The sequence below is a fragment of the Hemiscyllium ocellatum genome, chromosome 12, assembly GCF_020745735.1.
Source record: "Hemiscyllium ocellatum isolate sHemOce1 chromosome 12, sHemOce1.pat.X.cur, whole genome shotgun sequence".
NCBI classification, from domain to species: domain Eukaryota; kingdom Metazoa; phylum Chordata; class Chondrichthyes; order Orectolobiformes; family Hemiscylliidae; genus Hemiscyllium; species Hemiscyllium ocellatum.
The window spans coordinates 81,731,650-81,756,655 of NC_083412.1; the positions used below are offsets into that span (position 1 = coordinate 81,731,650).

At 39.6% G+C, this 25,006-nt stretch overlaps 1 protein-coding gene across 2 annotated transcripts in view; it reads right to left on the bottom strand.

Annotated features, from left to right (window-relative positions):
• hlcs (holocarboxylase synthetase (biotin-(proprionyl-CoA-carboxylase (ATP-hydrolysing)) ligase)) overlaps positions 1-25,006 on the bottom strand; it is a 150,468-nt gene that overhangs the window by 84,830 nt on the left and 40,632 nt on the right. For both annotated transcript variants that reach the window (XM_060833778.1, XM_060833777.1), the window contains one exon: positions 10,281-10,552. In XM_060833778.1, coding sequence (XP_060689761.1) covers positions 10,281-10,552 — 272 coding nt within the window. The remainder of the gene's footprint in view (positions 1-10,280; positions 10,553-25,006) is intronic.

Genomic DNA, 25,006 nt, shown 5'->3' on the forward strand with positions numbered 1-25,006 from the left:
ACTGTATGCAATACTCTGGCTGTGGCCTAACCAATGTTTTACACAGTTCCAGAATAACCTCCCTGCTCTTAAACTCTCTGCCTTGGCTAATAAAGTCAAATATACCATTTGGCTTCTTAATCACTTTATCCACCTGCTCTATTACCTTAAAGAATCCGTGTACATGTACACCAAGGTCCCGTTGATCATTGGTGCTTCCCAAGTTCCTACTGTACATTATGTATTCTCTTATCTTGTTTAGCTTTAGATTGACTATGTTGAGCCAGAAAAGCACAGGAGATCAGGTAGCATCCAAGGAGCAGGGAAATAGACGTTTTGGGCAAAAGCCCTTCCTCAGGAATAAGGCTGGGAGCGTTCGCCTATTTTGGAGCCACTTCATTCTTGGAAATTTGTGCGAGATGTAGTACTGTACAGGTATAGAAAGCTAACTGGGAAGGGCACAGGAACTGTCATAGGCATACATACTCCTAAAGCAGTTTTGCACTCATTCTCATTCATAGTACGATAGGAGAAGTTGTGGATGAAGCGTGTTGAGGAGCCCCTTTCACTTCTGATAGCACCTCGATAGTTTTGACATTGGGAGATTAAAGCAATAATAACTGGAAGTGCTGCAGAAATGCATCAGATATGGCAGCATCCATGGAGAGAGAAACAAAGTCCAATATAACCCTTCCACAAAAGCAGTAAAATTGTCCTTTTATCTGTAAATACAATGTTAAAATAAAATCATATAATAGTACAATGGTAAAACCAAAATTTCAAGTAAAACCATAGAAATTGTAAATTCCAAATGAGAACAGCTCTGGTTAAACACTGTTTTTGTACCCTGACCTCAGTTAATCAATACAGTATTACGCAACTGATGAGAGTCCTAACACGATATTTAAGGTTTTAAATCAATCTGGCTAACACAAGCAAATGTAATGTTGTTTCGCAATCACTCACAAACACCAGCTTTCAAACTGTTAAAGAAAATCTACATCAAGGCACGAAGCAACTATGACAATAAGTCAACTAATTTCATAAAGAATCAGGAAACACTAATCAGCAATTTTTTGTGTTTTGGCTACAAAACCCTTGCAACCAGGCTATCACTTTCAATTCATTTTTAAACCATGGAGCAAAACTTCAGAAACAATTTTTCAAACCATTATGACAGATATAATAGCTTCCACCTGTTTTTGAACCCAAGTGCTGACTGGCATCTTACCAGTATAAGTGGAAATGTAGACAAAGACCTCTATAGGCTCTGGCTGCTCACTGCTGTGAGGCCACTGAGGCATTAAATTAGTTCCACCCCACTAACTACCCTCCCGTGCCTTGGCTCTTTCAGGCCAAAGGTTTGTCACTGTTGTTATTACAGCAGGGTTAAGAACACACACTTAAATCAGCATGGCATTTCGGAATTTCAAGCTGCCCTTCCCACCACTATCCTTATTTCACTCTTTTTGTCTATTCAAAATTTTTAATGCCACTCTCTTAAACTGCCTACTTTGAATTTAAACAGTTAAAAAGTGTAATCAAAACCAGCACTTACACCGCTGGTTGTTTTAACAAATAAATCCTCTGCCCTCTTCTCCATAGACCTAAAATACTGCCACAAAATAAACAATGCATTTTTTTTTAAAAGAGAAACAGCAGAAGAAAGTTAGCTGAATAGTTATATGTTTAACAAAGGTCCCATTTGTACTTTACTTTAACATACTATGTAAATGTTTCATATTATTCACATATGGAGCCAGGTAGCTTTGCTACTTGAACTAATAACCTGGCCTTTCCAAGTCCTTGAAACAGGTGTTACTCTAACAACCTCTTCCAAGGCCTTGTCTAGAATTCCTGAATTTAGTTTTCACCTTTTTGCACCAACAGCAAAGAAGTTGTGCTGAAGCTACATCCACATACTTGTGCTTGAAGAAGTCAGTCTTGGGATGCCATTAAGAGAACAGCTTGAGTGTACTTCCTTCTGTTCTGTACGAACTAAGGGGAAGGGTTGTCTGTCTCAGAAATCCATATATGTATCATTTCTGAAATATATATCTAGGTGGAATCACCTTCTATATCTAAGTGTATATTAAAGAGGTTCTACGAATCAACCATTTCATGGCTATTTCACTGTCACTGCAGCACTTTGATTAATAATCACTTTTGCAGGAATAGATAAGATTTCCACTAGGTAACATAACGAATGCAATCTTATTATAGAAAAAGCTTCATTTCTCAAGCATATTAACCCTCGTACTTACTGATTTACCAAAGGATTTAGTTGTCTGTATATTTAACCCTTGGATTTCTGAACAAATATGCTGCTTTGGAATTTTCTTTTTGAAAAAGTAACTTAAAATTGTAGCAAGCCAATTCTCAAGGATTCCCATTTCCCCAAGCCATTTAAAACAAAATTTTGGAACACAGAATGATGTTGTAAGTCGCACCAATACTAATAATGTCAAAGCTATTTAAATACTGGAATACTGTTATTCTGGAAATGTTAGTTACGCAAAAGAAACCCTGTTCAAAATCTTAAATGCAAACATAATGCAAAAGGAAATTGGGACTACATACATTTTAGCCTGACACCACTACTACAGAAAATATTGAATCTGTTTTAAAGGATGTGATAACTGGACACTTGGAAAATAATACTGAGGAGAATCCACATGAATTCTTGAAAGGCAAATCACGTTTGGTAAACCTATTAGGTTTGTTTGGGCATTACTAGGATCAGTATTTGTGATCAAAGGACAGTATTGTGGCACAGTAGTTTGCACTGCTGCCTCGCAACTCCAGATAGAAAGAGTTGAGCATAGGTCCCCAACGTTGCGAGGCAGCAGTGCAAACTACTGTGCCACAATACTGTCCTGTGCTCTGGTTTCCTCCAACTCCAAAGATGTGCAGGTTAGGTGCCCATGCTAAATTGCCCCGTAGTGTTCAGGCTAGATGTACAGGTGAGTTAACTATGTGTAGGTTATGGGGAAAGGGTGGGATGCTCTTCGGAGGGTCAGTGCAGACACAGTGGGCCAAGTGGCCTCTATCTGCATGGTAGGTATTCTATGAAGCAGCATCAGTAATTTGTTTGTGTGGACCAAATGTAATATTTCCAAGCCTGCAGATGACACAAAACTAAGTGGGAATGCATGTTGTGAGTATAATGCAAAGGAATATCAAATGGGTTTGGACAAACTGAGTGAGTGGGCAAGAACATGGTAAATGGAATTTAGTATGGAAAAGAGGGAGGTTATCCACTTTGACCGGAGGAACAAAGGTGCAGAATACACTTTTAAAAAGTGATGTCCAAAGGAACTTGTGTGTTCTTCTTCATAAATTACTCAAATCTGATAAGCAAGTACAGAAAGCAATTAGGAAAGCAAATTGGATGGATTCTCCCCTGAAGAGGGATTGAGGAAAGTGTGCCTGTATCCTGTGGAGCTTAGAATAATGACAGGAGATCTTATAAAAACTTAGAAAATTTTTCAAGAGTTAGACAGAATAGATACAGAAAAGGATGTTTCCTTTGGCCGAGGACTCTGGAACCAAGAGCACAGTCTCACAACGTGGTCTAGCTATTTACAACAGAGAAAAGGAGAGATTTCTTCATACAAATGGTAGTGAATCTTTGGAATTCGCTTGTTCAGAGTAGGGATGTAAATATCATTTTAACAAGCACCAATTTAAACTATGCAAACATTTAAACTGTATAAATGGTATCATTTAACCATTTAAATGTGAATGGGAGTGTTTACTAAAATAAAACATTAATAAATCTCACTCAGCTCTACAATTTAATAATACTAAAAGATAAAAAAAAATAGCAATGCATATATCTACAGAAACAACATAGCAACCTCCTACATAATACGGTCAAATATTATCAATGCCCTTCTAAAAAAAACTTTTCTGCATTTTCCTAACTTTTTACATAATATCCCAGAACTATCCAAAAATCAATTTAAATTAAGAAAAATATTCACATGGATTAAATTTAATAAATTCTGCATTTCAACTCTCATGCTGGTCTTTATTCGGAATAATTAATATGTTTCCCTGCTTTGGTGAGAGTCTTTTGAGGAGATAAATAACAGTAAGGCCAGCATTAGAAAATACATTTTCTCTGCAGGTACTTCAAACAGTGCCGAACAGCAGCCTTGAAATCAATGACTTTTCCATTTCGTAGGGAGTTCCAATTCAGAGGCAAGTTTAGAGAAGACTGGTGCAAAATGGACAAATATTTGAAATTGAAACTTATTCTTCAGCAGACATGGCGGTTTTAGCTCATTTTAAAGTGGAAAGCTATAGTAAGATAGGAATTTAAACAGGTTCTACAAAACTAGATCAGCCACGTTGTTCAACCTGAAGTTGTATTTGTTTTCTTTCAGGTATCTTTGCCACCACAATGCTGTAATGGAAGTATGCAACTAGACTATTTGCAGTACAATCCATGCTACATGAAGAAAAGCCATCATTAGCAGCTAGCTGCAAATTACCAAAAAAACAAGGATAGATTCCCAAATAACTCATTGTGGTGTTAGCAAGCATAGCGTTGTTTGCAATATTTGTATGTATGCCAAAACAAAGCCTAAAAGGTCAATTTTTGCAATGTAGTATTTACTTTTTCAGCTAGGTTTACCATTGTATGTCGTTCTATCATAATTTTAGGTTTCCAAAACTGCAGATCAATTCTCCCAATTCTTAGCATAATGGCAAGTAATAATCACCTAATTTTTTGTAGTTAATGCTGTCCATCAGTTGGTGGTGAAAAATACGGTAATGATGTGCTCCAATTTTCTCCAAAAAGACTTCACACAGTCCTCATGACAATTCTCTAAATGCAACATTACAGTCTGTCTCACAGGTTCCAGAAATACATTAAAACCTGTGCCTTCAGTAGCACTTCCAGGAAGTGCATCCATAGTGATCATACAGCATATCAGCTCCATTAGCTTTTGGCATATTGCGCGTTGCTTTCTTGAAAGACCAGAAACAAGCATCATCAGGTTTGTTTGATTTTGCTTATTCACATGAAATAGAAGCTTGTTTCAACATTAAATGGCTCAGAGCATGTACCACTGCATTGCACTGTTTACATCTAACAGTGTTTTCTTCTATTTTTTCTGAAATGATTCCAGACATTCCTCCTTTTGATTGTCCAATTTTCGGAATACATCTTACTTCCTGCTGTGGAAAAACAACTTCCATAATACAATAACCTAGGAGATGTTAGTATTGTGACTTTTTTTAAATGTCATATTCTAATATCAAAAAGTTATTTCACTAACCAATTTTAATCATTAACTGCAATATAGTAATGGCAAGAAGCACACCTCTTATTAAACAATCATTTGCTAAGTTACATAACTACCAAAGACGGCTGAAATTAAATAATTTCTAGACAGAGATCAACAGATCTCTAGTCACTCCTAACTTCAAGAAACACGGCAAAAGCACAAGAAAATGGTATTGAGGTAGATGGTCAACTATGATCTCGAATGGTTGAGCAGGCTCAAAGCACTGAATGGTGTGTTCCTGTTCCTATATTCACAACCAGTTTTAGATTAGATTACTTACAGTGTGGAAACAGGCCCTTCGGCCCAACAAGTCCACACCGACCCGCCGAAGCGCAACCCACCCATACCCCTACCCCTACATATACCCCTTACCTAACACTATGGGCAATTTAGCATGGCCAATTCACCTGACCCGCACATCTTTGGACTGTGGGAGGAAACCGGAGCACCCGGAGGAAACCCACGCAGACACAGGGAGAATGTGCAAACTCCACACAGTCAGTCGCCTGAGGTGGGAATTGAACCCAGGTCCCTGGCGCTGTGAGGCAGCAGTGCTAACCACTGTGCCACCGTGCCGCCCAAAGAAGTCTCATCCCAGTGTTTGATATGTGTATTGATATGGCTAGTGCAGTTGAGGTCTGGTCAATGGTCAGCCCCAGGATGTTGATAGTGGGGGATTGAGTGTTGGCAACACCATTAAATGTTGAGTGGTGAGTCCAGCTGAGTTTCTGGTCAATGGTAACCCCAAGGATATTGTTAGTGGGAGATTCTGTGATGGTACCATACACTGAAAAAGCAATGTCAACAAAAAAAATGCGCCGCTGATCTGAGAAAATAATGCTCCAAATTTTCAGAATAATTGGACCATCAGATCTTACAATTATTATACTGTAAATCAGATAGCAACTGCCAGCATTCATACATGGACAGTTAACTGGTCTCATCCTAATGTGGAGGTTTTCTTCAGCGTGGCAGTCACATTCCAGGTATTCCAGCAGCCTAGCAGGCAGTCTCTGTCTGGCGCGGTGGTCACCTTGTCTCAGAGGGGAGGTCTCCTATGGCAGTCTTTTCCCGGTACAGAAGTCTCATCCCAGCTTGGAGGTCTTCTTCGGCAGTGGCTTCAGTGTACTCCAGCATTCATTGTTTTAATCAGCTTTCTCCAAACTGAAATTGATCTGAGATGAACTCAGTCTTAATTGAAATTGTTTTTCTTCTCATCTATGACTTCTGTGATACGGCGACTTATAAAACTTTCTTTTGTAAAAATCCATATAACAATAAATTACTTTTCTATTCTATTCCAAACATGGGAAACAAGAAGATGGTGTCCAATTTGCTCTGCTCAGCCATAATTTTCACAACTTCAGTACCTGATGAAAAGACTTGTTATCAACACATGTGAAGGACATGATGTTGGTAGGTCTTGCCATGAGACACTCTCTAAAATACATTTGATAACTTTAGGGCTTGTTCATTCAAATGCAAGCACATTTTTAATTTTATAAAAATTCACAGGATGTGGGTGTTGCTGGTTAGGCAGTATCTATTGCCCTAATTGTCCAGATGGCAGTTAAGAGACAACCACATTTCTGTGAATCTGGAGTCAGATGTAGTTCAGACCAGACAAGGATGGTAGATTTACTTCCCTAAAAAGGGTTTGTGAACTAAATTACAATAACCCACAATGGTTACATAGATCATCATTTGCTTTTGACATTACATGTTTATTAAATGCAAATTTCACCACCTGCCAATGTGGGCTTCTAACCCATATCACCAAAGCATTTGTCAGAGATTTGGAATTAGGACATGTGCTATTACTACTAATCTACCACAAGTCTCAATTACTACAAAACAATAACTCTAGTAATAAAAATGTACCTCTAAGTATTGTCTCATTTCTTCAGGTGTTCATTGCTGTTGGATATTTTAAAAATTAATGTTACTATTCAATTTCTCCACTATTCCTTTTAGCTTTCTCTCTCTCAATTACATCTTATTTCACTTTCTGTACATGATATTATAATGAATTAATATTCTTCTAGATAATGTATGCCTTTGTAAACATTCTTCAGTTTAGCTGGTTGTATGGACAACTGCTCCACCTCCTGTTCACAAAATCCCAGATCGATATAGAGGGTGCTTCATTGTATTGGGTGTCTCAGTATTAGGTTGTCATGCTAAAGCCCACTGAAAGCTGCAAATGCATCAAACTCCATGCACTGTCCTTGCAACCACAAAATACAGACTAAAAAATACATTCAATTCTGAAGTTTTCAAGTACCCACATCTGTAGTGATAGAATTTCTAGTAATTGCAACAATCTTACAATACAATTTAAAACAATGTTTAGCCCTGATCCTTTTTACATTAAGATCAGCCTTAGCGCTGCAATATGTTGCTAATGTTCAAGATGTCAAGTGGAATGTAACTATTGGTTTCGGTATGGCATTGCCAAAATAATGTAACATCCATCCAAGATTAAAAGTAAAGTACATTTAGACCATTCACTAGAGCGTACCATTTTGCTTTGTATTTCATTTCCCTTCTGCTTTCTAATAAGTATATATCCCATGTTAGATCATGAAACAATGCATTTGTTTTTTGAATTAAGCAACCAAGCCAATTTCCATTAAAACAAAACCAATAGATTAGTACAAGACTATTTAGCTCCTTGAGCTATTCCACTCCAATCAGAAGAAATCAGGACTGATTTGCAAACTAACTCCACAAACCTACCTTTTCCCCATATCCCCAATACCTTAAGTGATAAAATTCTACCAATCTCCGATTGATTTCCAAATGATCAAGCATCAATTGTTGTATGTAGAACAGAGGTTAAAATATTTTAATCATGTATAAGTGCATATTTTTAATATGTATAACCGTTTCCTAATTGAAACTCTTAAAAGGTCTAATATTTTTATTTAGGCTATATACCCAGCCCTAGACTCCTCAACCAACAGGAACAACCCATCTTCATCTACCCTATCTATTTCCTTTAATATTCTGTAAACATTGATTGAAACACCACCTAATTGAAATTCCAGGGAATACACACTAATGAGTATAGTATCTCCTTATAATTTAAGACTTGGAGTCTGGCATCACTCTCCTAAGCTGACACTACGTTCCCTCCAATATGTCCTTATTGAAATATATGCCTAGAACTGCTGACTATATTAAGTCCATTCCATGAACTCGCTTTACCGGGTAAACAGGCTTCTCTTTATACTGTTGTTTTCCCAAGCTTGTGGCATGTTGTAGGTGCTCCAGCAAATAATCTTTTCTATATCCACGATACAATTTTAAGGTGTTCCTTCTTAGCTCATCACTCAATTACTATTTTCTCTGTTGAGAATTTTCTCTATTTTAGTCCCTTTCTGATCAAATCCAGAAACTATCCATGTCCTTTCTTTGGAAGATATCTTTGTGGATTTTTGTCAATAATAGTAATCAATCATGGAGAGTCATTTAAAGTCTTCATATTATTTTGGGACCAGCATAACTTCCTTTAATATCTCAAGGAATTCAGTTGCAGTTGCACACATATTTAACTCTAAAGTTTTAAAATTGATTAAAATCAATCTACAAGCCAGATAGGATCTGAGCAATGCCAACAAGAATACACTTCTTATTATATATTTTGTAATTTGACAAAAACTAATAGGTTTCTAGATATAAAACCTCAACAATAAAACAAATCTTTAATATATCTGAAGGAAAAACCTACTTAAGAGTGAAAGGATTATTGCCTTGAACCTCTTAATGTTAATCATACAACTCACGGACACTAATTAATCTGTTTTGAGGGATTACAGTAAGGTTAAAAATTAGTTGGAAGCTTTAACAATGCACAGCATCTTCAGTCATGTCTCACCCTGTACAAAAGGAATTCTGTAGCTAAATACCTCATAAATCAACTGTAACACATTAACATAATAAATGTTTCATTAATTAAGGCCCTTCAGCCCACCATGCCTGCGCTGACCATGAAGCCATTCTAACCTAATACCATCTGTTCACACATGGCCCATATACCTCTATTCCCTGAATGTTCACGTGTCTATAAGTGCCTCCTAAATGTTGATTTCATATCTGCTTCCACCACGTTTCCTATCTGTGCATTCTAGGCACCAACCACCCTCTATGTAAAAAACTTCCCTTGCACAGCTCCTTTAAATTTTCCCCTCTTACCTTAAACCTATGGAACATAGTATTTGACATTTCCACCCTGTGAAAAAAAAGACTCCTGACTGCCCAGCCTGTCCACGCCTCTCATAATTTTAAATATTTCCATCAGCTCACCCCTCAACTTTTGAAGCTTTAGCAAAAACAATCCAAGTTTGTCCAACCTCACCCGATAACCACTGCATTCCAATCCAGGCAACATCTTAGTAAATCTCTTTTGCACCCTCTCCAAAGCTTTTCTGTAATGTGGTGACCAGAATTGCACACAGTTAAGGTTTTGACAGAATGCAAAACCTCTACATCAAAAGTTAGATTTTTACGCAACATTACTGACTGGTGAAATAGGTCATATTCTGTCCTCAACTTTCAAAACTAAAGCAAGACTAAGAAAATATTGGAAGAAAGTGTGTCATCAAAACATCAGTAAAGGTGGAATCTAATGTAATAAAAGGAATTTCATTCTTCAGTAACCATTAATCATAAATAACTATTTGTTTTGTGGTTTGCAATCTTATATATCATGTGCTAAGATCAATTATTTTCCATTTCCATAGTAAAGTGGAAGATTTCTAGAATCCAGTCCTCAAAAGAAAATCTTGGAATACCATGTAAAAATGAAATTTGATTCATTCTACCATCATCTACCAGTGGTTCTGCCTACAATAAAAGCAAGTAGATTAGTACATCAGCATCTCCTAAGTTACACACGTGTGAGCACCATAAAAGAGCAGAAAAACAGGCAAGATGGAATCAGAACAAATTTTCTCAAAAACAATATTGCAACCTAGATTCATGCCACTGTAGCCTTACCCATCAAACAGGTCCATTGTAGTTATGATCACTTCACTGAAGAAAACTAGTTGACCTAACACCTTAGTTTGCAGATTTTCACAGTAGATTTTCAGGTCAAAATATTCTGATGAGAACTTTTGCGATTCTATGATGACAGGCAAGGTGTTAGGTGTGATCTCCATTCCAGGTTGCTGCATTGTTACAACTTTTAAAGATACTTTCTGTGACTTAAATACACCTTCCATGTCCAGTCTAGGCCAAAGCCATCTTAGGAAAGTTCGTCGAATATCCTGAAATAGTAAAAATTGGAAGCTTCAATGAAAATGAGAACTTACCGGTGTTCTGATCACCTGATCTTAATCTATAGGAAATTATTACCCAAGAAACTGGGTACTTATTACCCAAGCAACAGAACACTGGAATCAATGACATAGTTTATGGCGCCAGTAGATATTTACCACAGGATTATCATTCTCAAAATTACCGGACGTACATCTCCTGTTAATGATGTAACTGTGCTCAGTCAAGTTTCATCCGAATAAAATAAACATATTACATTAAAGTTTTGCAGTGTTAGCGTGAAGAATAACCCCATTTCAGGGCCCTAATGTCTGCATTAAGTGCTCTCAGATCACATACAGCAGTTGGATGCACAGCAAAAGCTCTCAACATGACCCTGAAATATTACCCAAACCTCAGAAGAGTACTCCCCAATATATTAAAGTGTAAGCTCTTTTTATATCCCTTAACAATTATCCTAAGGCACCTCTACTAAAGACTAATAATTAGCCATATTAGCTGCAATTTTCTTTTGCCCACTCATGCCCACTTGATGCAGGTTTGAAACTGCACTTACTACTTTCATCAAGGAGTCTGAAGGTCAGCAAACAAAGAAGACATCTGCACTGCATTTGAATCCAATCCCAGAGGGAAGGACCAATATGCAATCTACCTTTGTGTAGTTTCTCCTTCTCACCCACCCTGATTATCAAATGTGTCCATGCAATTACCAATTCAGGTATATTCACATAAATTAAAATCTCTCTGCTAAGCCATAAGTAAATTATATGCAAGTTTTAGGCACAGTGAAAGGGAGAAGTGGACTAGCTCCACTTCTAGGGGGAGAGAAACTGTACTGTTCTGGTACTTAGTATCATGAGTCAAGAAGGTCTTTTTTTAAGAAAAACATATAAATCAACAATTTAACTTTTCCGTAATTTATTATACGGAAAATCTGCACTGTATGCTCGGGCATGTCTGGGTCTGAAACAAATTTACGCTACAGGTATGCCGAATTTCCGAACCAAGAAGAACATTAAGCAGACTATTTTTACAGCTACCGCAGTTACAATGACTGATCTGGAAGCAATCTTATAAGCAGCCTGCACTCATCAGCAAAATGTTTATTGTGACAAAGTAGCCAAGGTCAAAGGTTAAATGTCACCTCCAAACTCCTGACATACCTACAAAGGAATGAATATAAGTTTTTACATCTGAGAACAGTACGTTTTGTGTTGTGGAGATTCAGATAAAACACTAAGCAGTTTATCTGATATATCCACTGATGACAAGCATTTTTAATGCATAATTCCTTCTTTAAATGATCCGTTTTGGCAGAATATGCAAGATATCCAAATACTATATTATCAGAAGCTTTTCAATTATACTTTCCTGAACAAATTATTGCAATCTTTGCACTATCCATGCATCAACAGAACTTATTCTTAGATAAATAATTTCTATTATGAATAACATTAAATGAGACTAGCTGCAACAACTTTCATCGTCTTTACCAATTACTGCAATTATTAACATAATTAAACATACTTATGGAACAAAGTGAAGGCACCAATTCAAGAATCTTATCACCATTACAAACATCTTACACAAACATTGAAATGTTTGATTTGACCAGACCTCTCTCAAACATACAAAGATAAAACATCTCAAATGTAAAAAGAACTGTCAAAATTGTTCCAAATAATTTGTTACTTTTAATGAAGTGTTTGAATCCTAAGAGGTGTAAGCTAACAATTAGGAAAACAGGAAATAAAGACATGCTAAACACCTTCATTCAAAAGAGTTCTGTAATACAGATCAGGATACTGAATCAAATAATGGTTAGAAAAGTTAGAAATGCAAATGGGACTCATTCTGAAAAATGATAAGATTGAGAAGCATGGTAAGTGGGTAGCAGTGTGGGGCTGATCAAAGAAGAATGGTAAAATGGGGCCAATGAGTGTCGTCTATAAAATTTGCTTAAGTCCTATGATACCAAACTATAAAAGGATGCCAAACTATAAACAATCAATAGTTTAAAAAGTGTCAGCTAAAATTCTCAAAGGAATAGATTCACCAATACAACTGTCAGTATCCCACAGTGTGAAAAGTTTAAAAAAAGCTCCCAATGAGAAAACAGCAGAAGAAAACAAAATCTTACAAACAGTTATGATTAACAGTAGGATTGTACTGGTAATCAAGCCTCACTACTCCATTAGCCGTAAGTGCACATGTTTTATTTAATCACTAAATGGTCAATCATTTTCTGTTTGTGACTGTTAACCAGAAGAAGAGACTTTCACCAGATTCCTTCAATATATCGATAAAACGTAGTTTGTTATAAAGAAAACACACTGCTTAGGGACATGGCAACAATGGTTAAGAAGCAACCTGCTTCTGTAACATGCACACAAGAGAGAAATTAAATTGTGCCAATTCCCAACTTGAAAATCAAAGTGGTTACCTGGTCATTGCACAGAGATTGGCTTTGGTGAAGCACCACATGGTCATGCAATATTTTGGACTCACTGAGATTACAGTCAAAGAGCATGGTGATGGAGAAAAACAGCTTGTGAGGCAGCATCCAAGGAGCAGGAAAATCGATGTTTCGAGCATAAGCTCTTCATCATGAATGAGGAGGTGGCCCAATGGAGGCGAAGAGATAAATGGGAGGGGGGTTGGGGGGGGGGGAGAATATAGCTGGGAATGCGATAGGTAGATGAAGATGGGGTTGAAAGTGATAGGTCAAAAAAGGAGTTTAACTCCCCCTCCCACTCCACCAAGGTGATGTAAATCCTGGGCCTCCTCCATTGCCAAACTCCAGCCACCTGATGCTGGAGGAAGAACGCCTCATCTTCCACCTGGAGACCCTCCCAACCACAGGGGATCAATGTGGATTTCATCAGTTTCCCCATTTTCCCTCTCCCCTTCAGTTTATCCCAGATCCAACCTTCTAACTTGGCACCACCCTCTTACCTGTCCATCTTGCTTCCACCTATCCACTTCACCCTCCTCCCAGACCTATCACCTTCACCCCATTTTCATCTACCTATCACATTCCCAGCTACTTTTCCCCAGATCCAACCCCCACCCCCCCCCCCCCCCCACACACACACATCCCCCCCCCCCCCCCCACCACCACCACCACCACCACCACCACCACCACCACCCATTTATCTCTCAATCCCCTTGGGCCACCTCCTCATTCCTGATGAAGAGCTTATGCTCAAAAGTCGACTCTCCTGCTCATCGGATGCTGCCTGAGCAGCTGTGCTTTTCTGGCATCACCCTCTGACTCATTTGCTCACCTATGCTAGAGTTCACTACTTTAATGTGCACTTTGGATTCACTGACAACATCCACTGCAATGCTGCCACGAGACTGTTCCCTGACCTTGTATACAAAGTGGTCTCATGGTCTTAGCTTGCTTTCTTAGTGTTCACCCACTTTGTACCCACTTGGATGCACACAGCATCTCTGCCTTTTTGCATATTGCTGCTTCATTCATGATTTACAGGCTCAAGTTCTATCTTGCCTTACATTTTAGGGCAGGCAAAAAGCCAGGCAGCTTGTAATGCTCTTTACAATGAATGGTAAAGGGATGGATGTGTTGCTGTTCAGCACTTGCTACATCAACTTCATATACACTCTATGTACCAGCAGATTACATGGCAAACACACTGAATGTTTGCGTCAAATCGCCATTTCTCAAAGTCTAATTGGACTTGTCCTTGGACCATAACTGGATAACTATGGTCAGTCAGCTGGTCCCATCACAGTCAGTCAAGAGCACAGTTAGATCTCAGTTCAAAGGTTTGGACATAGTCAGTCAGCCACTTAGGGCAATCAGGATAAGGGATCTGTCTCAATACAGTCCAATGAGTGGGCCACAGTAATCCCTCCAGTTCAAGCCCAAACAAATCTTGCGATTAACAGCAAGTTACTGAGGGATCTGGACAGAAATTAGTCAGGATCTGAACCATTATCACTCAGGGTTGTCAGTTACTGGGGTACAGTCAGTTACAGTCATTCCTCTGGATCTATGCACCGAAAATCAAGGGTTTACCACAGGGCACTGCTTGTGGTGGGGATGCTGGAGAAGTAAATTGTGAGGATTAGAGAAGCATTCTGGGATGCAGAGGAAACAATAACGTTTATGGGCTGCAATACAACATAATAGAATGGGAAACAATACAAAGTGAGGGGGCATGGAGTACTGCAAAATATTGTAGTCATCTATAGTCACAGCCAATCTGGTTTATTTGTTTATCATGATGTTTGATCTGACTAAGCTGTAGATCTGGGCTCAGGGGAGTAAGATGAGGAGATGAAAAGTTAAATAAAAGGGTTGCATGAAATTGTGGGAGGCTTAAAGGCTCTGAGGGAGTTGACTGGGACTGCAAGACAAAAAGGGAGGGGTCAGGGGATTGAGAGGCTGAGCCTGCAACTCATTCTCTGAAGCACTGGCTGTGTTGCATTCCATCCTCATCCAAATTGCAAATATGCACCAAAAATGAAAACAGCTCCTATTTGTCTGACGGGATAGGCTCTACTCCTGAGCAACAGGAGGCCCTCAAGATGTAACTCATAGCATGCTGGTACAGGAGGTAGAGTTTCATTGATCCTAGGCTGAACTGGCAAGATGGATGACAGAAAGAGGAGGTTGAAGGGTGCTTTTTGGAATAGAGATCAGTAAATAGGGGTCAGTGCAGGGACCATTTTTGTACTTATAGAAATATAAATGGTTGGAGAAAAATGTAGGTGGTCTGATTAGTAAGTTTGTGGATGACACCAAAATTGGTGGAGTTGCAGATTGTGAGAATTGTCAAAGGATACAGCAGGATATAGATATATTATAGATTTGGGCAGAGAAATGGCAGGTGGAGTTTAAACCTGACAAATGTGAGGTGATGCATTTTAGAAGATACACGGCAAACCCTAAGGAGCATTTACACACAGAGGTATCTGGGCATACAGGTCCACAAATCCCTGAAAGTGGCAACACAGATGGATATGGTGATCAAGAAAGTACGCAGCATGCTGAGGCATCAAATATAAAAGTTATGTTACACATGTATAAAACTTTAGTTAGGCCACATTTGGAGTATTTCGTACAGTTCTGGTCACCATCTTCCAGAATGATGTGAATGCTTCGGACAGGGTGCACAGAAGGTTTGCCTGGTTTGAAGGATTTTAGTTATGAGAAGAGGTTGAATAAACTCAGATTGTTTCATTCAAAAGACAGAAGCTGAGGGGCGACCTGATAGTGGTCTACAAAATTATGAGATGCACATATAGGGTCGATGATCAGAGGCTTTTTCCCAGGGTGGAAAGGTCAAGTAAACGATGGCACAGATTCAAGCTGAGGGAGGGAAAGTTTTGGGGAGAAATGCTGAGAAACATTTTCACACAGAAGGTAATGAGTACCTGGAACACACTGCCAGTGGAGGTAGTTGAAGCAGGCAAATTAGCAACATTTAAGGTGCATCTTGACAGATACATGAATGGAAGGTGAACAAAGGGATAGGAACCATGCGTGGCAGATCAAAATAAGGAATAGGAATTGGCACAGGATCGGTGGGTCAAAGGGCCTGTTCTTATGCTATATTGTATTGGACTGGATTGCTTTAAGAGCCTAGGATATAAGCCATCAGGCCCTGAGATTTTTTGGCCTTCAATCCCAATAGTTTGCTCAGTACTTTCTCCTCTGGAATGATAATTGTTCCAAGTTCCTTCCTTTCTAGAACCTGTGCATTACCTGTTACTCTCAGGGGTGATTCTAGTGTTCTCCACTATGAAAACGGAGACAAAATATTGATTTAGTATCTCCACCATTTCTGTGCTTCTCATTATTAACTCCCCAGTTTCATCCTCTGAAGAATCAACATTCACTTTAGCCACTCTCTTCCCTTTTATAAATTTATAGAAGGTTTGCTTCCATTTTAATTTTTTGTGATAGTTTTCTTTCATAATTTACCTGTGCTCCTTTTTACCTACCTGTACATTTTTAGTAACCATTCGTTGATTTTTAAAATTTTCCCTATCTTCCAGCCTGCCACTGGCTCTTGCAATATGGTAGCTTTTGTCTTTGCATTATCTTTAACTTCCTTGCTTAGCCAAGGATTTTTCACTCTCTTACAACCTTTCTTCACCACAGGAAACTATTCTAGTTTGGAGCAATTGAATATCCCTTTAAACATCAACCACTGCTCATCAATTGTTGTGCCTTCCTGCCCAGTCCACGAGGACCAAATCTGTCCTCATGCTAATATAATTACTTTTGCTTAATTCCAGAATGCTAGTGTTGGACTCCAGTTTTTCACTCTTAAACTTACACTTGAAAATAATCAGCCATTCTACTTCCACCAGCTTTTCTGGGAGAAAATCCAAAAACATGTCACCTCCGAAAACAAATTTGCCTAATCCATGTTAAAAATAGGTGACACCTGATTTTAAAAAGTGACTGGGAAGCTTTTAAAGAACAACAGAGGATTACTAAGAAGGAAATACACAGAGAAAAAAATGAGGTACGAAGGTAAACTGGCCAAAAATATAAAAGGAGGATAGTACAAGCTTTTTTTAGGTATGTGAAAGGGAAAAAAATGGTTAAGGCTAAAATTGGGCCCTTGAAGACAGAAACAGGGGAATATATTAAGGGGAACTAAGAAATGGCAGGAGAGTTGAATTGGTACTTCAGATCTGTGTTCACTGGGGAAGACACAAGCAATTTCCCTGAGGTAACAGTGGCTGAAGGACCTGCACTTAAGGGAATTTATATTTGTCAGGAATTGGTGTTGGAGAGACTGTTAGGCCTGAAGGCTGATAAGTCCCCAGGGCCTGATAGTCTACATCCCAGGGTACTGAAGGAGGTGGCTCTAGAAATCGTGGATGCTTTGATGATTATTTACCAGAGTTCAATAGATTCAGGATCAGTTCCTGCGGATTGGAGGGTGGCTAATGTTGTACCACTTTTTTAAAAAAGAGGGAGAGAGAAAGCAGGAAATTATAGACCAGTTAGTCTGACCTCAGTGGTGGAAAAGATGCTAGAATCAATTATAAAGGATGAAATTACAACACATCTGGAGAGCAGCAACAGAATAGGTCAGAGTCAGCATGGATTTATGAAGGGGAAGTCACGCTTGACTAATCTTCTGTAATTTTTTGAGGATGTAACTCTGAAGATGAACAAGGGAGATCCAGTGGATGTAGTGTACCTGGACTTTCAGAAAGCCTTTGATAAAGTCCCACATAGGAGGTTAGTGAGCAAAATTAGGGTGAATGGTATTGAGGGCAAAGTACTGACTTGGATTGAAAATTGGTTGGCTTACAGGAAACAAAGAGTAGTAATAAATGGCTCCCTTTCGGAAAAGCAGGCGGTGACCAGTGGGGTACCACAGGGATCAGTGCTGGGACTGCAGCTTTTTACAATATATATTAATGATATAGCAGATGGTATTAATAGTAACATTAGCAAATTTACTGATGGTACAAAGCTGAGTGGCTTTGTTAGGCGATGTTAGGTGATTACAGGGTGACCTGGACAGGTTAGGTGAGTGGACAGATGCATGGCAGATGCAGTTTAATGTGGATAAATGTACGGTTATCCACTTTGGTGGCAAGAACAGGAAGGCAAATTACTACCTAAATGGAATCAAGTTAGGTAAAAGGGCAGTACAAAGAGATCTGGGTGTTCTTGTACACCAGTCAATGAAGGCAAGCATGCAGGTACAGCAGGTAGTGAAGAAAGCTAATAGCATGCTGGCCTTCATAACAAGAGGGATTGAGTATAGAAGCAAAGAGGTTCTTCTGCAGCTGTACAGGGCCCTGATGAGACCGCACCTGGAATATTGTATGCAGTTCTGGCCTCCAAATTTAAGGAAAGACATTCTGTTTATTGGGGGAGTGCAGCATAGGTTCACGAGGTCAATTCCTGGAAAGGCAGGACTATCTTATGTTGAAAGATTGGAGCGACTGGGCTTGTATACCCTTGGGTTTAGAAGACTGAGAGGGGATCTGATTGAGACGTACAAAATTATTAAAGGATTGGACACTCTGGAGGCAGGAAATGTGTTTCCGCTGATGGGAGAGTCCCAAACCAGAGGACACAGCTTAAAAATAAGGGGTAGGCCATTTAGGACAGAGATGAGGAGAAACTTCTTCACCCAGAGAGTGGTGGGTGTGTGGAATGCTCTGCCCCAGAAGGCAGTGGAGGCCCAGTCGCTGGATTCATTTAAGAAAGAGTTGGATAGAGCTCTCAAGGATAGTGGAATCAAGGATTATGGAGATAAGGCAGGAACAGGATACTGATTGAGGATGATCAGCCATGATCATAATGAATGGTGGTGCAGGCTCGAAGGGCAGAATGCCCACTCCTGCACCTATTGTCTATTGACCTCTACTTCTAGATTCTCCCATAACAGGAAATGCATCTCTCGACACCTATCTAGAAATCTCCCAATGATCGAAGTTAAGCTAACTGGCTTACAGTTTCCTACTTTCTGACTTGCCTTTTTGAATAAAAGAGTTACATTTGCTTGCATCACTATCATCCATAGTGAAGATGGATGCAAAATAACCTGATCATCCGTCACTTCCTTGTTGCTGGAAACCTTAACATTACAAGGTTGAGGACAATGGTTAAATTCATTTGTGTGCTGCAATTGCTGACTGATTACATTACTAAGGCGCTGCTTTACCGTTGATATTCCCCACATAGGTTCAATGGAGCTGTCACCAATGGATCCAGGCCTAGCAGCTATTATCATCTCTATGGCTACAGCACAATGAACATCTACAGAAAGAGATGAGGAAAATGTGTGTCTGGAGGCTTAGCGCCAGCAGCAAACTGGGTGCAGCCTCCAAATGCAGCGCTTGCAGCAAAATATTCTGCTCAGGATCCACAGAAAGTATAGGAGATCATCATTTGCCTTCAATGAAATACCCTCAAGATGAGCAAGATGCAGTGCGGTTGTTGAATGAGGACATTGTGACAGAACAATCATCTTCTGGAGCATTCCAGGTGTACAGCATTGTAGGTTATACACACATGCCTTTAGTGAAGCACACTATAATGTCACAAACATCATTAATAAGAAATGGAAGCTTCCTTAATAACTCTCAAGTTCCTGCTTTATACTGGACTACGTGCCTTACAAGGACCAATACTGGGAGAGAAGGGCAATCCTCTCCACCCATAGCTGATAACTCATGGCACAATATCCAGTCAAACAATATAAAACAATTCTTCCACTGAACCATCAAGAGCCATGTTAGGGCTGATAAAAATTAGATCCCTGTGCTTGTACAGTGTTATGATCCCACCAGATGTTATTATCAGACAAGTTAAATTTTCAGCATCAATCTTGTCTGATAAATATTTTGATTTGTTTGATTTTAACAAAGTGGTGTCTCACTGAAAGATAGTTTTGCTTTACCAATAAAACAGTAGTTCATTTACAGAGATGAAGAGTAAGCAGAATAAACCAAACTATCAACTGTTACAACACGGGGTAAACACCGCCCATTCCCCCCACCCCGGCTAATTTGAACGCGACACACAGAAACAATTTCTCCTGTGCTGTAATCTGTGAAAATTCAAGAGGCAAAGAACTATTTAAACTAAAAATTAAAAACTTTATTTCTTAAAGTATAACAGAGATTAATTAACTAACAACTATTTAGAACTCCTTCCACAATACCCATCCTTTACTTTCCCTTCTATAATACTAATCCAATAAAACCCCCAATTAAGATTTACCAAAATTCAAATTTCAAAACCAGGCAGCTGTCGAATCTTCCCTTTGTATCTTCCTCTGGAGATTTTCTTTTTCTTAGGGATTTCTGTTTCACAGGTCACTGATAGATAAAGGTACCTTTAAGAACTAATTTTCCAGGCAGTGTGCAGATGTTGGAGGTCTCCTCCAACTGTTCAATTTTTTTTTGGTTTTATACCACAAAGCATCGAATCATTTCATTGGTGTTAATATTGTCAAAAAGCTGAATTCAAACTTGATTGGAGTTTGGTATTTTGGGCCATAATTTAAACTGATTGGCCAAATTTAAATTTGTTTTTGTCTCATAGCAACCCAGTCAGTGCTAGCTATTCTGACTAAGTGTTACATTGTTACCTTGTTCTGGACTCTCTGCTTCTCCAAGTCCTTGCTAGCCTTTCCACTCTCTTAAATGTACAGTACCCCTTACATAACACTATCTATAATGCAATTATAGGGTTTTTATTCAGACAAAGTAAATTCCTATTAATCTAAAAACAATTCAGAAAGTAAAAAGAAACAAAACAGTTTCAATAAAGAGCCTTAAAAAGCACTTAATGCCCACACCAGAATCTCTGTATCTAACAGCTCAGCAGATTTAAATCGATCGTGACTTCAACATTTAAACTGGAACTGCAGATAGCTCATGGATGAAACTATCATACACCTGAGCTTCTATGTACTCAGCTTTAAGAAGCCTCTTCAAGGTTTCATCCCAATATTTCTGGGACTAACTCCTCACTCTAAGGTAATTTAGTTCATCATATATTCTTCCCTTTTCAGGAGCAAATGTAAATACAGCCATTCTATTCCAAGGACTTCAAAGGACTGCTCCAAACTCAAAGTAAAAACTGAAACAAAGATGATCATTGAGGGAAGACGAGCACCCCTTCACAAAGGATTCCAACACCGTGCAACACTAAGGACGTGTAGCCTCGCCAGCATCATTCTTGTAACTGCAGCTAAAATTACTATTCGTTCAGACAAGTGATGACTCTAAGTTAAAATATATTTACAAGCATGAGATTCTATTGATACTCATCTGTCACCATGCTACCTATGTCCCTCAAAGTTTTCCTTTTTTCCTTTCCTTCTACAGTGTCTATCAGAAGTACCAAGCTCCACAGATGGAGTGGAAAGGACCTACCCAAGGCTGATGCATATTGGGTTTGTAGAATTTTGGACAGGCAACCCTAGAGGCATTTGCGGGTAGAGGGCCCAAACATGCCAAGCATATCCTGGCCAGATGCAGGCTCATCTACCCTGGATTAAGTTTACAAAGAGTTGAGTCACAAGCAGAATGGAAGAAGAGAGGCTAGACACCTCTGGATTGTCTTGAAAGGCAATTAATGGAGTGTGTGGATATGTTTCTGCTTCCAGCTGAGTGCTAGCTCTACCCTATTTCCTTATAAAGAGAGGGTACCTGAAGTGAGGTCAACGTCCATTGTGCCCCTGTTGCTTGCCATTGGATCTGTTCACCAATGGCTACAGCATTAGGGTGCAAGTCTGCACGCATCTCAGCAGCCACTGAGCATACTACTGGACTTGGAGCTCCATTGTGGTCACTCACCAACCTGTCCATGGAGACAGAGATATAAGTATGCCTGAGTCAGCACAGCACAGATCACGTTGGTGGTCTCCTCCAATCTTCAATCCCGTTTACCTGAGTGTCTCCAACAAACACGCCCATTGACCTTTTGTTTATTTGTGCATTTCCACAAAGTTGTTAATGGCCAACTCTATGGGGTCCTCTCCCACCTCAGACTGAGCAGGTATCTAGTCTCCAGCAGTTCTCTTAGTGCCAGCTAGTTTCTTCCTCAGCAGGTTGGAGATGTCGGAGTTGAAAAGTGTGGCGCTGGAAAAGCACAGCAGGTTAGGCAGCACTGACCTGCTGTGCCTTGCCAGTGCCACTCTTTTCAACTCTGACTCTCTAGCATCTCATCTCTCACTTTCTCCAGGTTGGGAGATGTGTCACTCATGTGCTCCCAACTCCAATCTCACTAACATATCCAGCCAGATGTCAGAATCTGGATTGGAGGAGGGTGTAGGTGACAGCCTGGCTAGTGATTCCTCTGAGGGATCTGTGGTTTCTCCCTCAAAGTTGAAAGCGGTGGTGATGGCTGGAGGGGCTGGTTTCTTCAATAGCATGTGAGCTTGGACAAGTTTAATTCGAGGTGCTGCATTTTGGGAAAGCAAATCTTAGCAGGACTTATACATTAATGATAAGGTCGTAGGGAGTGTAGCTGAACAAAGAGACCTTGGAGTGCAGGTTCATAGTTCCTTGAAAGTAGAGTCACAGATAAATAGGATAGTGAAAAAGACGTTCAATATGCTTTCCTTTATTGGTCAGAGTACTGAGTACAGGTGCTGGGAGGTCATATTGTCACTGTACAGGGCATTGGTTAGGCCACTTTTGGAATACTGCGTGCAATTCTGGTCTCCCTTCTAGCAGAAGGATGTTGTGAAACTTCAAAGGGTTCAGAAAAGATTTACAAGGATGTTGCTAGGGTTAGAGGATTTGAGTTATAGGGAGAGGTTGAACAGGGCTGTTTTCCTTGAAGCACAGAGGCTGAGGGGTGATCGTATAGAGGCTTATAAAACCATGAGGGGCATGGATAGGAAAATAGACAAAGTCTCTTCCCTGGGAAGGGGGAGTCCAGAACTAGAGGGCATAGGTTTAGGGTGAGAGGGGAAAGATATAAAAGAGATCGAAGAGGCAACATTTTCACACAGAGAGTGGTACATGTATGCAATGAGCTGCCAACATTTAAAAGGCATCTGTGTATATGAATAGGAAGGGTTTCGAGGGATATGGACTAGGTGCTGGCAGGTGGGACTAGATTAGGTTGGGATATCTGGTCAGTATGGACAAGTTGGACCGGAGGGTCTGTTTCCGTGCTGTACATCTCTATGACTTTATGTTAAGACCAGATCCACAATGATAATTGTAGGAGAACAACTCAGCACATCACAATGAATCCTGCATAATTGTCAGGACATGGAGGTACTGCCACAAGTACCCTGGCATCACTACATGAGGGATCTGGTCCTCTCCTTGCAGGGGATGAACAGACACATGTTGGGCACTCCATCACACATCTTCGCCCTTAATGCCCTTTTGCAGGTTGTTTGCTCTTGAAGTGAGACAAAGGCAGGAATTGACTGAGATAGCCAGGGCTGCCACAGGTGTTAATGCTGGTGCAGGTAGAGGGAATATGGTGAGTTACCCCAAATGAGTAGGAAATGCAGGGGGTGGCATGGGTTGTTTGTTTGGGAGATGAAGTGAATGAGAGTCATTAGGGAAAAGTTCAATAGTGGGAGTGGGTACAAAATTAGTGTAAATGTCAGGTAACAGAGAGAAGATGGTGATACTTAGCCCTTTAGGGAGTACAAAATGTCATTAATATTCTTCCAACATTCCCCTGGAATGTGGAAACCAGCAATGGTCTAGTAGCAACTTCAGACCAGGCTGACTGGGTCACGTGGCATGGTTTCCTCTGGCACTCCTGAAGAAATAGGGTATTCTTCTTCTCCACTATCTCAATCTCGAAGTCACAGTCCATGACTCGGCATGCCAATTTGACTCTCTCAGCCATATCCTCTGAAATTCTTCAAGGCAAATCCTGGCATGCAGTATTTGAGCTGATAAGCAGGTGGACTTTAAGTATGGTGTTGGTGGCAGGAAGGCTGGAAACTCTTGTCAGCAAGCACTTCTGCTGCCACTGAGTGCGAGCGCAACAGCAGTGCTGACATTCATGCTTAACAAGGTGAGTATTGTAAAATTGCACAATAAGGCTCCCTACAGCTCACCAAGAAAAATTCTCCATGAAACTCCCAAAATTGCCTCAGCCACGATATGAGAAATTCAGCTCATTCATATGATAGACAATACAGCTCTGCACAAATACTGTGGAAAAAAGGAAATTTGAAGACTTCTCACAATCCAATCAACTTCCTGATGTCAAGAACAAAATACTGACAGCTATAGGATCTATTGGAGATCTTTAAATCAGTCCTCAGTTTAGATGAAAAGTCAGTTACATGTAGCTATTTGAATGAAAGTAACAGTTTAACTTTCTCTTAAATTCTGAAAGTTGAAGATACTGATTTTGGAACTATCTCTGGCCCCAGAAGATACTTTAATGATGTAAGGTTTCTTTATGAGGAGACTGAAAGGTTTTTATTGGCTAGCTTCTTGGCGGTTTGCTCCATTGATTGTCATACCTCGGTATGTACTGAAACAGTGACTTTAGTTCAGAGACTATCGCTGTACAATCTTTACTACAGGCCCTCCGAAATCAGACTGTCCACAAATAACGTCATAAAACTCACACCTTATTTCTCTTAAAAGCTTTGCTTGTCTGCTTTTCAAAGTTATTTGACTTCAACAAAAACAGCCAGTGGTGCCTTACAACTCTTAGTAGTAACTTCTGATGTCAGTAATTACTGCTGAAAACAACTCCTAAAAATCATGTGCATTCAAAACTCTTTCAATCCAGAATATCCAAATCCCTCTCTCTCTTCTAGCTTCCTTCACACTCTTATTTGATGGATTATATCCACAGCCTTTCATGCTCCTCTTCAACAGCATAAATTTATTAAAACTGCAGAATTGTATAATTGTTCCAGTACAGGATAAGGCCATTCGAACCTTCATGCCTGCACTGGTTCTTCAAACAAGCGTCAATACCTAGT